Source organism: Sardina pilchardus, chromosome 21 (assembly GCF_963854185.1).
Source record: "Sardina pilchardus chromosome 21, fSarPil1.1, whole genome shotgun sequence".
NCBI lineage: Eukaryota > Metazoa > Chordata > Actinopteri > Clupeiformes > Clupeidae > Sardina > Sardina pilchardus.
In genome coordinates, this window is record NC_085014.1 from 26,921,108 (window position 1) to 26,935,170 (window position 14,063).

A 14,063-nucleotide genomic window follows, 5' to 3' on the forward strand; every position below is an offset into this window, starting at 1 on the left:
TAACCAGTTATGATTTTGTTCATACATATGTCGAAAAGCATTTGGCAACTGTTCTGCTGATTCCGCAATCGTAACCCGTTGAAAGAACTTCATGTCCCATGAGCATAACAACCGATGAACAGCATTCTAGACTTTGTAGTTCAATTGTATGTCATCATAACGACAAGTCTTTGTGAGTGACTCCCAAAACAAACTACAAATCCTGTCTGGCAATTGGATGTGGGAAGTGTCATATGGATTCGTACTAGTTGGTAAAAGTTTAGCTGGAGTTTAGCTGGAGCTGGAGTTGAGGCACAGCTACTGCAAAGAAGAAGCTTGAACCAACTCAAAGATACCAAAGGTAAAGAACGCTGAATTGATTACGAAGTGTTATTACGTGAGGCTGAGCGTGTGTGTTATCTTACATGTCTTAGTTGGGTGCGTGTGAACACAATTTGTGTTCCGCAACTGATCATCAACGTTAAATTACATGTGTTACAACATACATCGCCTGTGTGTTTTAACATCATCATCGAGAGGGCTTGTCCTACTCGGAAAATTAAGATGTGATGACCATTTGTTTCAGATTGACCTATACTTCGTTACGCTGCTATCAAGACTGAGCAAGCCAATTATCCCTAGCTGTTGCTAGTTTAGCTTGCTTGCTAACGTTACCTAGCCCATGGTATTTTATAAAGTGCGTTCATATTAGCCTAGCTAGCTACGTTTTCGCGTTTCACTAATTAAACAAAGCCAATGAAACGTCTATTTAGCTACATGTTTATCCAAGTCACTCTGTCAAACAGTTTATGGAGTTTCAAGACTTTATGCCGAGCAATGCCAGCGTTAATGGGCTATATGTTTACAGTGTCTAATTTAATTTGGCAGGCTACAACTTGATTTGACATTTGTGAAAATTTCCTTGCGAAATTTGCAGTCTGACTTGCGTCTGGTATGCAACACCAAAAGCACCCCACATACCAGGCGACATTATCCTCTTTGTCACAGTTCTACACACCAAGTTACCTGTAATATGTCTGACAGGTGTCATGATGACCCGTTGGGTGGAACCACATATTTGTCATTCCCTTTCTAGACGGGTTTCTGTACTAGTCTCTTACTAGTAGCCCACTATTGGTCATTTGTGGTCAACTTACGAGGCGTCCTGCGAGAACATGGAATTTATTTACAATCTCTTGATCACTGGTGTGGCCCTTCCTGAATTCGACAGCCTATCAAAATGTCACATTATTGTCAAGTAACATTAACTTACTGAAGATGACATGGTGTCATTCATGATCATGATGGGTCAGATGTTAAGGCATGAATTTATCCTAAATAGTAATGGACCTCAACGTCTGTGTGCTTGAACTGTTTCATATCCAAATTGATTAGCAGTGGTTAATTCCTCAGCAATGTTGCTTATGTTTTCGTGCCGGCGGGTGTGGGTAGTCGCTGCGGTGCAACAAAGCAACTCATTCAAAAGCGGTGGAATCCATGAGTGGCTCTGTTGCACGCGGTTGGCGTTTCGCTGTTACCATTGGCCCATTTTCTGCTTGCGCGTCTACAGGCGCAGTTTGGTTTCCACAGTGGCGACCAGACTTCAAAACCAGGAATCTGGTTGAATAGGTTTTGAAACTGCTAGTTATCCTCAGACAAGAAGCAAGTAATGTGTTACATCTTGAATGTATATCATAGTTGATGTCATGTTTTAATACGCTCATGAGTGTCTGCTGTGTCGACCATCATTAAGCTTATATTTCTACGGTCTTGTGATAGTTTTGTTATTTTCAATGTTTTTAAGACTAATTTGTTTAACTTGCACTTTGTTGTGGTGTTTATGTTTTGGTAATCTGATACATTTTAGTGGTGGTGTTATTGATATTATTGCTTTTAATATCTTTATGTAGCCTTTTTGTCTTACATGGAACTATTGTATGGCCTTTTCGAGGAGTTTCACATTGCAGTGGCAAATCCTTGTTGGTTACACTCTTTTATGACTTTACTTTTTGTCAGGCTGCTGCATCAGGGAACCAAAATGGGGAGTGAGCCTGGTCCAGTTCAGATAGTCCGGGTAAATAAGGAGGACCACTCCTTTGAGCTGGATACTGAGGCCTTGGAGGAGGTTCTTCTTGCCCCAGAGATTCGAGATAAGCATGTCGTGGTTCTGTCAGTGGCTGGGGCCTTCCGTAAAGGCAAGAGCTTTCTTCTAGACTTCATGCTTCGGTATATGCACAGGAGGGTGAGTGACCACACGCACAGAAGCTGTACAAATGAAACTCTTGTTTATGTTTAAGCAAGATGAACTAACATTGAGCAACTGTAAAACCTCATTAATGCTGTCAGTTAGTGGTCTCGGTCCTCTTCCTGTTATGCCACCTACTTGTAGTGTTACTGTTTTGTGTCATTCTTCTGTTCCACAACTGCCACCATTGCTTTTCCACTGGCTTTACTCTTCCTTTTGTTTCTGAACACACTAGAGGCGCCACATAGAGCTGGCCAGGGGGCCTAGAACATGCTAGTGATTATCCATCAGGGAGGGGCCAGGGGGACTGAGGGACTGGGTGGAGCCTTGCTTCTGGTTATTATATGTAATGTTATTGTATTTGTGTATTAGTTCTCAAATGGATTTCTGTCTTTGTCAACTCTTCATTCACATTTTCTCTCTGTCTCTCTCTCTCTCTCTCTCTCTTGCTCTCTCTCTCACTCCCTCTCTCTCTCCCTCCCTCTCTCTCTCTCTCCCCTGCTGACGTCTCCCACTCCATAGAATGAAGAGGACTGGTTGGGAGTGGAAGATGAGCCCCTAACGGGGTTCTCCTGGAGGGGCGGGTCAGAACCTGAGACCACAGGCATCCAGCTGTGGAACCAGGTGTTCTTGGTGGACAAGAGTGATGGCTCTCAGGTACTGAAGTGAGGTGTTTATGGAAAAACTCTCTATTGACCTTGTTTTTTTATGGCCACAAAAGTTTGTACATTAGGCCTATAGTTCCGTACACACCATCTGGGATGTAGAGATGGGGGATCTATGGAGACCCATACAATGCTGAATTTCCGATTACAATAATAATCTCCTTTGCTTCTAAGACACAATACTGTGAATGGTAGTTGTAATAGTAATAACTTTGAAAGTGCCCTGGGCAGAATATATTTCATTGATTAGGTATAGAAAGTGTCCAAACTACGCTGTAATTCAGATGCTGTTTGACTGTTTGAGTCTGCAGACAAGTGCATTGATTTAAGCTTGGAACTGAATTTGTCCTTTTGAGAAATGTCTCATTCATCCCAAAGCATTGAGTAAATTTTACTCTATATTAAACCACTTGTAGTTGGCTATAAGCTAATAAGAGCCTTTTCATCTCTACATTTTAGTTTACACCCATGTAAACTGTTTGTGTTGCATTTCTGTCTTTTCCAGGTTGCTGTACTTCTAATGGACACTCAGGGTGCCTTCGATAACCAGTCCACAGTGAAAGACTGTGCTACAATCTTTGCCCTCAGCACAATGACCAGCTCAATGCAGGTAGGCTAAAGGCTTCAGCTCTGTGTGCCTGCATGCCTGACAGGGGCTCGACCCCTAGGTGTGTCCATGAGGTGTGGGAGATTCCTTTTCCAAGACAGTCACAGAAGCTAGTTTGGAATTCCATGTTGTTAATTATCTAAAAGGGCTAGTTACCAGTATGTCATGGCAATGCAGCAACCACAGCTTCACAATATTCATAATGATCTGAGAAGAAATGTTCTCCTTGTGCCAGTGGCACAGCCTAAAACAACTAGGATCTGTGGCACAAAGAAAGCATTAACATCAGGCTGACCACATAAGTTGATGGGATGAATGAAAATAAATGCTACATGGCTGCTGGTCAAAAACTGAATCTGCCAGCTCCTGAGTGCCTTACTGATGTACTGTGTCTTCTCTTCAGATCTATAACCTCTCACAGAACATCCAGGAAGATGACCTCCAGCAGCTCCAGGTCAGCAGCCTTACCACACTGGCACAGGACTAGCGTTTTGTCTCCAAAGTGCTAGCAATGAGCTGCAACTTTCAGTCGCTCTGTGTGTTTTGCAACACCCATTCCTTCTTCAAATAGGTCGCCTTTGGCCTGGTTTTCTCTCAGAGGGAATGAAATGGTCTACTGTTGGGTACAGTGGATTCTTCAAGCTGTGGGGGATGGCTTAATGCATTGGGTTTTATGGGTGAAGGCTTTGGTTGTCATTAGCAACTTGAAGTAAAAACCTGGCAGCTCTGTGCAAATGAGTCATGTGATGACTAACATGTTTCCCAAGGCTGAGACGAAAGCCATTAAAATGGGATTTATCATTTTAAATGAGTAAATGTGGGTCTTGTTTAAGAGTCTAGCATCAACAAATAAGATGAGTTTGTTTGGCAGTAATGGGGAAAGGAAAAGTGGCATCTAATTGAGTGTTTTACTATCCTCACAGCTCTTCACAGAGTACGGTCGCCTTGCGATGGATGAAATCTTCCTGAAACCCTTTCAGGTATGTACCAAGGCTGTTTACTTTAGCTGGCCTGGCCACTTAAATAAATACAGCCAATGCACGTACTGTAGCACTAAACTGTGTCACAAGTCTCCCCTGTGGTCAGTAGTTGTCCTATAGATCATTTGATGTAAATAACGCATCCATTGATGTAATAATATATGAGTGAATGTCCAAGCATGACTCGCAGATATTTGATTTTACATTATTCCTGCATGAGGCCTCTCTTTGATTTTAGTAGTTGATTGATGTCTATTGTAACATACAGCCAATAAGATATGCTTATTTGGAACCAGAGCTAGAGTTATGCAGAGCCTGGGATCTTTTAGAGAACATTGTTTTCTATTCAATCAAATAATAGTTAAGAGGTCTACCAGTGAGGCTGTAGCAGGGAAACGCTAAGAATTTGTGATGAGACAATGCCATTTAGTCTTAATTAGATCCAAAAATGTCTGGCTTGCTGCCATCTTCATTCAAGGTTGCATTTGAGTTTGGGGGCTATTTAATATGCATTTCCTGTGTTAAATGACTGTGATGTGATAAGTGACTGCATGATTCACTTCTGTAAAAGCACTTCTACATCCACCATCTTATTAATCAAACTCTGGAGCACCGCAGCTCTCTGTGGGGTTTCTTCATTTTAGGAGGTGGTCTTAGCCATTGTTCTTAATGAACTGTGTTGCAGTTAGATTGTGAGGAGAACACAGTAGGCTCCTGATCCAAACCCAGTTCCAGGAAGAGAAACCTTGCTATTAATGTGTTATGGGTTGCTGACAGTCATTTGCTGTTAAGTGGGCTAACAAAGTTAGGACCAGGGACAGAGAGGAAGTACTGCTGAGTTCCAGTAATATAGTTTATCTTGGCTGAAGAGCATAGCATAATAGACAAAAGTAGTTAAATTAGTGGCCATAATGATTATCATCTAAATGAGCTTCAACACAATGACAGTCGTGGCATATAAGAGGATGTAGCAATATCTCCATGTTCTCTATGTTCAGAGGAGGGTTCGGGTCGAAATGGCACTGTCCTGTCGTCTGTTCCTAACCCCTTTTCCTCTTGGAAAGGACTACATACTAAAGATATGAACGGAAGTGTTGAAGCCACTCCAAACCATTTAGACAATTTGACCAGCTCTTATCATGCCTGCCACTGTCACACTCAGTCTAAAAAAAGGAAAGTAAAAATACAGCTTCTTAAACAGTCTCCAATGATTGTTTTGGGCAAATGTGCAATGACGATACATGTGTACATGTGCAGTTAGGAACCAAACTGGACAAATTAATTGTATGTATCAAATTCTTTAACCAGGAAAATGTGAGAAAGCATATGGGTGAGTGAGCATAGCAATCCATTTTTGTGAAACAATTATGGATGAAGTAGGTCAAGTATGTCAAAACAGTGTAGAAGCACTGGTGCCTCTACTCATTATTTGTGGTGTCTGTGTTTTCTAACTCGTTTGGTGGCCTCTCCTTGCAGTCCCTCATGTTCTTGATCCGAGACTGGAGCTTCCCCTATGAGTACAAGTATGGCTTACACGGAGGGAGGGAGTTTCTGGACAAACGACTGCAGGTATCAAAACTTGTCTTTTTATACTACTGCTGTGTTTAGTATTTTCATTATTCTCATGCCAAGTACACCAGCATGATAACATAGAAATGTTAGGAATGCTACCTGTTATGAAATTTCAGATAAATAAGGCGCGTGTGTGTGTGTGTGTGTGTGTGTGTGTGTGTGTGTGCGTGTGTGACAAACAGGTGAAGGAGACTCAGCATGAGGAATTACAGACAGTGAGGGAGCATATTCATTCCTGTTTCACCTCAATTTCCTGCTTCCTCTTACCACATCCTGGGCTAAGAGTGGCCACCAGTCCTTCCTTCAAAGGCCAGCTCTGTGGTATGGAACTCTTATTTGTCTATAGAAAGTGTCTTAACCCGTTGACTCGCAATCTGATGGAAAACTTTGGACAGCTGCCAGATAGGCCATCTGGGCAACTTGCTATTTTTACATCATCATATATTGTGTGGTTACATTGTGTTGCTATTGTGATAAATAGATATGAAATATTGACTACAAATATTATATTTTATTGATATAAAATATGTTAAATATAATATAAGAACAACCTTAGCATGTCCTCGGTCCATCATTGCAAATATCCCTTCCATGCATTAATGGGCCCCTCCACTTTAACTGTAGATGTGGCACCTGAGTTTAAAGAGGAGCTGCGCAACCTAATCCCCTCACTGCTGAAGCCTGATGCCCTGGCCGAGAAAGAGATCAACGGCAACAAGGTGACCTGTCGGGGCCTGGTGGAGTTCTTTAAGGTGAGTCTGCCAATCCTGGCCCATGTCCAGACAACTCTGCCGGCACCTTCCGCCACCTTCCCTTTGCTCCCTTTCTGTCTATGTCTGTCTGTCTGTCTGCCTGCCTGCCCAGGATGTTTGACTGTATGAGTCAGTGGCCACCTCATGACTCACCCCATTTGTAGTCTTCTCTGTCGTGTTCACAGTACCATCTCCTTTTGTTTGACTTCAGGCGTACATCAAGATCTACCAGGGCGAAGACTTGCCACACCCAAAGTCCATGCTGATGGTAACCTCCCTGTTCTCTGTGTTCTCAGTCAAGTACTCTTGGTCTTAAGCCAAGCATGAAAGTGTGTGGGGAAAAATCATGTTGTAATATTCCTGACTCAGTAACTTTCCTCTACTCTTTCTTCTCTAGGCCACAGCAGAGGCCAATAACCTTGCAGCGGTCGCTACAGCCAAAGACCAGTATTACAAGAACATGGAGAAGGTGAGGAACTGAAGTGGCATTAAGATGCTCTAAACACATGCTTTTGGAACACTTGAGTGATTGGCATGCGAGACACATTCACATATCTAACCTATATCTAAAAAATTAGAAAGTCTTCTAAAACTATTGTTGTGCTTCACAAACAGAACACTTAGGCTGCTTGCCTGGTGTAGCCTGCCTACGAGTGTAGAAGCTCAGTTGTCCTGATGCATCCCCAACTAGGAGACTTGTGAACATGTCAAAAAGGGGGCCCGACAGCTCACTCGTAACATTCAATTATATTTCTGTGGGTTACCCATGGACCTCCCAGTAGCAAATGCAAGGGGCATGAATCAGTCTATATTTTTTTTAAAAAAAGAAAAGAAAAACAATAACAGACACCACTCTTCGGCTTGGCCCAAAACTAAAATGTATCATTTGAATTCTCAAAGACTGTGCTCAGTGTGCTGTCAACAACTAAAGCAGACATCCACAGACCTGACATTTAGGCTATTGGAGTTGCCTCATAGGCTGCAGATAGTTTCGATTAACAGCTAATAGCAGCCTCTTCACATTCCTCCTTATTTCAGATTTAAAATGTGTAAGAGTGCATTAGGCTACAATTTAAATCCCCATTTTAATCCCTTTTTCCTCGTTTCTGTCTTCCAAACTTAGTAAAGGCGCATTATCGTTAGTTCAGTCTGCTTTGCCTATTTTGTCTCTTGTTATATTCATTTCACATTCTTACAACATAGCCACAACACAAGACCAATACAGAACCTTGGCACAGACACTAGAGCGCCATCAGGAATAAATGTTATTCCACTCTTCCGCACAATGAAACGTTGGAAGATTGCAGTATATTTGTCTGTTTCCCACTATATGAATTTGGTTAACTTTACTCAGCCCTAAAAAGGCTAAATTTACCTGCGTGTTTACTTTTAGGTTACAATTGTGTACGACTTTAAACCGTGTGCATGTAACATCAGTAAAACATAATTATGCTTCATTCAGCACAATAATTAATCTCCTCTAATGCTTTTACCTTGTTCTTGCCCATCTGAAATAACTCCTCGTGTTTCTGCTTCTATCCTTTCTGTTTTTGTTGTTTGCAAAAATACGTTTTATATCTATGATGGCCTTGAAGTCTTGAGTTGATGAATTAGCTTAACATTGTTCGCTGGTAACCAGCAACAATGTAGCCAACAACATCTCTCATACAGAAACAATTTAGTGATAACGGGTTGAAGCACCATAACCCATTTCATATATATCCCCAATAATTATGAATAATAATTCTCGGATGCGCAATATGTAACACAACACAACCATGTACAAAATTGAGGAGAGAATGTAACAGCTCTGAAAATATTAAAAGTTTCACATCACATTGAACTCCTTCCAAGTAGCTTACAAAAGGACTACTACACTACTACGAATAATAATAATAATAATAATAATAATAATAAATAGGCTATAGTAGCAACAATTAGCGTGGTCCAAGCAGTTTTAGAGCATACTGGGTGCTATTACATAGTACCAAACCACATAGGACCTTCAATTTCATGCATTGTAGAACAGTTTGGGGGGGACCCGGGTTGGAAATGTCTGAGAACTCCTGCTCTAGTGGAAGTGACTGAAGCAGTAACAACATTTGAACACTAGTGGTCAGCAGTGTCTTTCTGGCAGTACACTGTGGACAAGGGTGTAAACGGCAATGTCCCAGCTGTCCAATTGTGATTCATTTTAAAACCAAGTGTAGTCGGGGCTAAAAAGAGGGGTAATTCTTTTTATCAATGATGGAGATATCCAATGAAAGAAATTGTGAATTTACATGAATGATGCTCTTGTGGTGAAATGTAAAGGCGGAGCTCTGTGTGTGTACACATCTGTTTAGTGTTTGGCATTTGGAGTAGACTATGGGTGCCTCTCATGTAGAGATTTATTGGTCCTTCCTTCCTTCCTCCCTCGATCCTTCCCCCGGTCATAGCCCCTCTTACTAATGAATTTTGTGAAGGAAACGACGAAGGAACGAGCGGAGGAGGGAGGGATGAAGCCCGATGAACTGCGCAAATGAGACTTCCTCGACTGCATACACATTTTAAAAACGTGCGACGTCAGTGTAAGGGCGGATCCAAAAGACGTGCTATAGGCCGACATCTGTATGCAACTCGTCAGCTCTTCTGCTGATGTAAAAGGACATTCACAACATTGTCTTTGGAACTCAACACATGACTGCATAATTACAAATCCCTAGGTCCGACATGATGCTTTTTTTGTGTAGACATACGAAATGCAAATGTTGATAAGGACGTTCAAATAATGAACTTATTGTTCGTTAGGCTACATTTATGTTTCTTCATGAGCCCCTAAAATAACCCCACTATAGCTTTTAGCATCAACTTCACACGCCATAAATTACAGACAATTTCTATATTTTTAAACGATATAGTCTACAGGATAAGCCTACATCATCCATGCGTAGCCAGTAGCCACAGAACGCCCATCTCCGCAATAACACTTCCGCGTGGGATGGTCTTGTGTTTCCTCTCGTATCGGGATTTCCACTTCCCTCCTCTGTCCTCGGCCTTGCCTCCTCTGGTTGCAGTAACATGAATGAGATGTCCTCGTGCCGTCGACTGTGAGCGATTTCCGGTGAACGAGGATCGAGGAAGGAAGGAAGGACCGATACATCCCTACATGAGAGGCACCCTATGGCTCATTTCTACCCTCTGTCCTCAGTCTCCAACCTCTTCTTCTCTTCTTCTGTGTGTCAGGTCTGCGGGGGAGACCTGCCTTACGTCGCCCCCGACTCTCTGGAAGAGAAGCACAAGTTCCATCTCAATGACGCACTCCATCAGTTCTCCTCCACCAAGAAGATGGGAGGCCAGGAGTTCTGCGACCGCTACCAGGCCCAGCTACAGACCGAGCTGGAGGAGCTCTGGACTTCTTTCAGCAAACACAATGAGGCAAGTGCCAGAGCCATGGCTACTTACAGATACAGTGTCTACAATCAATCCTCACATTTATATGCATGTGATCTAAACGGCCTTCACAAGCATACAAAACTGGATGTTTGTAAATACTTACATTTTGTTTCAGTTTTTGTTCATGCTTTGACTCTGACTCAGGTCATATGTAGCAAAACCACATTCCATAGCTTTTCCCGATGCTGGCTGAAGTTTTCATTCCAGGCAGTGAGAAACCTGAAAATGTCCAATTGTGAACAATTGTGAACATTTGCTGCGTTTACATGAGAGCTTTAATTCCGAATGAAACCAAGTTAAATCGGAATAAAAGTTAATTCCGCTTTAAAAGAGACCATGTAAACGCTTATTCCGCTTGAAAATGATTAATCGGAATTAAACTTAATTCCGATTTAAGTGGTTGGTTTATTCCGATGTTAAAGCGGAATTAACTCCCCTCCTTGATCATGTAAACCTTTATTCCGATTAAAAGTTTATTCCGTTTGTTTGGCGCATGCTCGTACAAGGAGGAAGAAGAAGCGCATGCTCGTTTCATTGCTAATTTGGCTCCGTCTTCTTCCCCCCTTCTCCGACAGTCTTCTCCTCCTCAGCTAGCAAACGTGAAGCTTGACAATATTCTCGAGCTGCTGGTTAAATAGTAGGCCTATTATCAGAATTACTGTGAAACCCGTTTTCATTATGTTATTGTCCATGCTGTTACGTTAACCCGAGATGACAAAAAAGTTGCTAGCCAGCTAAAGTTTGTTATCTTCCGGTAGACCTTATTAGGCTACGTTCATGCTCCGCCTGTCCAATCGGAACCCTTCCCGACCCTCAGACGTTCAGCGGAATACAATAAAGCGTAATTAACGTATGTTCCATGTAAACGCCAATTCGGAATTATTATTTCCATGTAAACTCTAAGGAGAATATTTTAATTCCGATCTATTTAATTCTGAATAAACTAATTCGGAATTAAAAACATCATGTAAACGTGGCCACTGTGGCATTATTACACTCTTAAAATGGATTTGTTGAAAACAACACAACTTGTGTTACTTTTAACACATTTCTATGTCCAAATAAGGAGAACACAGTTTGTGTTGTTTCCAACACACTGCTTGTGTTATTCATTGAGTGTATTATGTTAAAAGACAGTTGATGCAACTTGTTTTTGCCTTCGTATTAGTTGTGTGTGTTTTGTGTTCATACACCTATATTAATAATGTGTTTTACTTTTTCCAGTCAAAGAATGTCTTCAGTGCATTCCGAACGCCTGCCGTGCTTTTTGTCCTTGTGTGCCTCCTGTACGTGCTGTCTGGTATCCTGCTCTTCATCGGCCTGGCTTCTGTGTCGTTTGCATGTGACTGTGCCCTGGGTGTGTCCATGCTGGCCATGCTGACCTGGGCATTCATCCGCTACTCGGGTCAATACCACGGAGTGGGCACTGCCATAGACCAAGCAGCAGGAGTCTTACTAGAACAGGTAAGGTCTTAAAAATGACGATGCCACAGTTCCCCAAACTCATGTCTAGCTCACCAATGTGCACAGTGTAGCGGTTGGTTTTAAATAAATGTGAGATGAAATGTAAGTGTACCTTTTACTCCTGCTGTTTAATATCTGGAATAGTATATTTTTGTGCAAAAGGTGGGCTCTTTTTTAATGTTTTCATACTACCAAATGATCATAATCCTCTCCACCTTTCTGTCTTAGGCCACAGTTGTGCTGAACAAGTCGAGAGGAACTCCTGTCCTCCAGGAAAAGAAATCAAGCTAGGAGCACCCTGCCCTGCCTGTCAAGAAATCACAAAGGATGACGTATTCTGAAACGCAGCCAAGAGGAGTCCCTCATGTGTGCTTCTTGTGTACAAACAAAAACAACGTTGACACTCCGTTAAAAGCACATCAGCCTGTATCTACCAAAAAAACAGAACTATGACATCACCAGCCTGCATCTCATATCAGGTGCTTTGAATTTGCTGGTCTAATATATGCACAACCTTTTTAAGCTGACTGCATTCCATCACTGCCAATAGCCAGCTTAGTGTAAATGTTTGATCAAGTCGAATGGCTTGAAGCTATGAAATAAGCCAATTAGTGAATTTGCACTTTTCTTAAATTTGATTGAAATCATTATAGCTTTTTTTCCCCTCAGAAGTGGTTGAAATCTTTATGGATCACTGTGATGGTGTATTTGCTGACATATAAACTTAACCCAACTTCTGTTCTGCTGCCTATTGTTCAAGCTTCTTCCTCATTGTAACTAATGCCTCTTGTGCATTCCAGCTTTGTTCCCTTTAAACTCCTGTTGCTCATATCAGAAGCATGTAAATGGTTTCGCAGGAGAATTCCGACGCAATTCCAGGTCTCGCCTGATCTGCATTCCTGTTTGAACTGACAGCACTGGCTGTGTCGTTTTTTGCTCGTAAGGTCCCCCTCACCTGCTTGATGTTGTCAAATCTGATGCTTTTTAGGGGGCAGACAGGCATGTTACATTCCAGATCCAGTGCTCTAGAGCTGAGAACTGTTTACAGTAACGATAAACGTCTTCTAGAGGATGTGGTGCTCCCTTATTGTCACTTTTACCACAGATCTCTGATGGACCTACGTCTCCAAAGATGTTTTTCATATCCATGTTCTGTGTCCAGTCAAAAGAAAATAACGCAACAGCTAACTTTTTTAATGCATTCCTTCATTCCTGTTTCTCATCAGTCATGAGTGAGTTGGTGTCTTTGGTTGGTTGCGGTTAGCCCCCTTTTCACGCTTTATGAAAAGTGACACTACCAAATACGAGAAGGGACTCCCTGGATTCCCAGGCAGCCTGATTATGCTCCTCTATCAGCTGAGGTTACCCATAACCAACCCTGTTTGAGATTTCCTCTCATCACATTCCATGTCTGTCAGTCATTCCATGACTGAGAGTAGTCAGTGTGAAGAGTGTATTAAATGATCCTGCCCTCATTTCCATTGTGATGTTCATTTTTTTTATTCATTCCAGAAATAAAATGTATGCATGGAATTCATTTTCTTGTCAGCTTTTAAAGCTGTTCTTACAGGTCATATTTTTGAACGGATTTAAGTGACAATAACCAAATAAAGAGTATTTTATGCATTATTTTGATGTGCTGACTTCTTTTTGTTGTCTATGACCATCTTTTGGAAGCACTATAATTTAGGGTAATTATGTTTTTACTCTGGTTAAAATGACTTGCAATTACCATAGGTTGTAATGAGCACTTTTTACACCTAAATGACATGATGGGTACAAATCCTGCTAACTGCCTTATGTATTAATTACTTAAAATAATTTAAAAGTACTTCAACAAGCATATATTTATACGCAGAATAATTGTGTTAGTAGCTGCCCATTCATTAATGACATGCAGATACTATAACTCGCTGTAAATCCATAAACGTGTAGGTTGACACTCTGACTATGACACTAACACGAACAGGGCAAACTGGATGTTTGTCCATTGTGATATGGTTTCACAGTAAGATATTTGACACCGGGCCTTGAAACTTACTATCTTACTGTCTTGTCTTCCCACAATGAGTGGAGAGCTGGAGTAGCCCTGAGAGTGCACTGAGGGACAAAGCCGCATTCGCTCTTTGTCCCTTGTGTTGCTGTTGCCTAAGTGGATTCAGCAGGTCCGAGTTAACTGAGCTATGTGTTGCCTGAACGGCTGAGATCTGGTCCATCCATAAAGTCATTTCTCCTCACCATCCCGTGTGGATCATTGTTAAATCTACCAACTTCACATACAAGTGCAGAAGCAAATGAACCCTGTTTATCCATCTTAACTGAGTTCTGTATGATCCCGTTTTAGTAAGCATGAGTGCTTGTACT

General features: G+C 41.7%; 1 protein-coding gene across 1 annotated transcript; it reads left to right on the forward strand.

Moving 5' to 3' along the window:
- The first annotated feature begins 226 nt into the window (after positions 1 to 226).
- On the forward strand, positions 227 to 13,328 carry atl3 (atlastin 3). The gene is made up of 14 exons (XM_062524429.1): positions 227 to 340; positions 1,996 to 2,221; positions 2,747 to 2,881; positions 3,395 to 3,499; positions 3,900 to 3,950; positions 4,420 to 4,476; positions 5,953 to 6,045; positions 6,231 to 6,369; positions 6,673 to 6,800; positions 7,012 to 7,068; positions 7,198 to 7,269; positions 10,026 to 10,217; positions 11,460 to 11,699; positions 11,928 to 13,328. The coding sequence occupies exons 2-14, from the start codon at positions 2,018 to 2,020 to the stop codon at positions 11,988 to 11,990; spliced, it is 1,536 nt and encodes a 511-aa protein (XP_062380413.1). The 5' UTR covers positions 227 to 340; positions 1,996 to 2,017; the 3' UTR covers positions 11,991 to 13,328.
- Positions 13,329 to 14,063: the final 735 nt, after the last annotated feature.

Excerpts from the sequence above, each read along its gene's own strand:
- atl3 (XM_062524429.1), top strand. The coding sequence starts at position 2,018 with ATGGGGAGTGAGCCTGGTCCAGTTCAGATAGTCCGGGTAAATAAGGAG. Across the intron at positions 6,046-6,230 it reads TTCTGGACAAACGACTGCAG|GTGAAGGAGACTCAGCATGA; the intron begins GTATCAAAACTT and ends TGTGACAAACAG. Across the intron at positions 7,069-7,197 it reads ACCCAAAGTCCATGCTGATG|GCCACAGCAGAGGCCAATAA; the intron begins GTAACCTCCCTG and ends TTTCTTCTCTAG.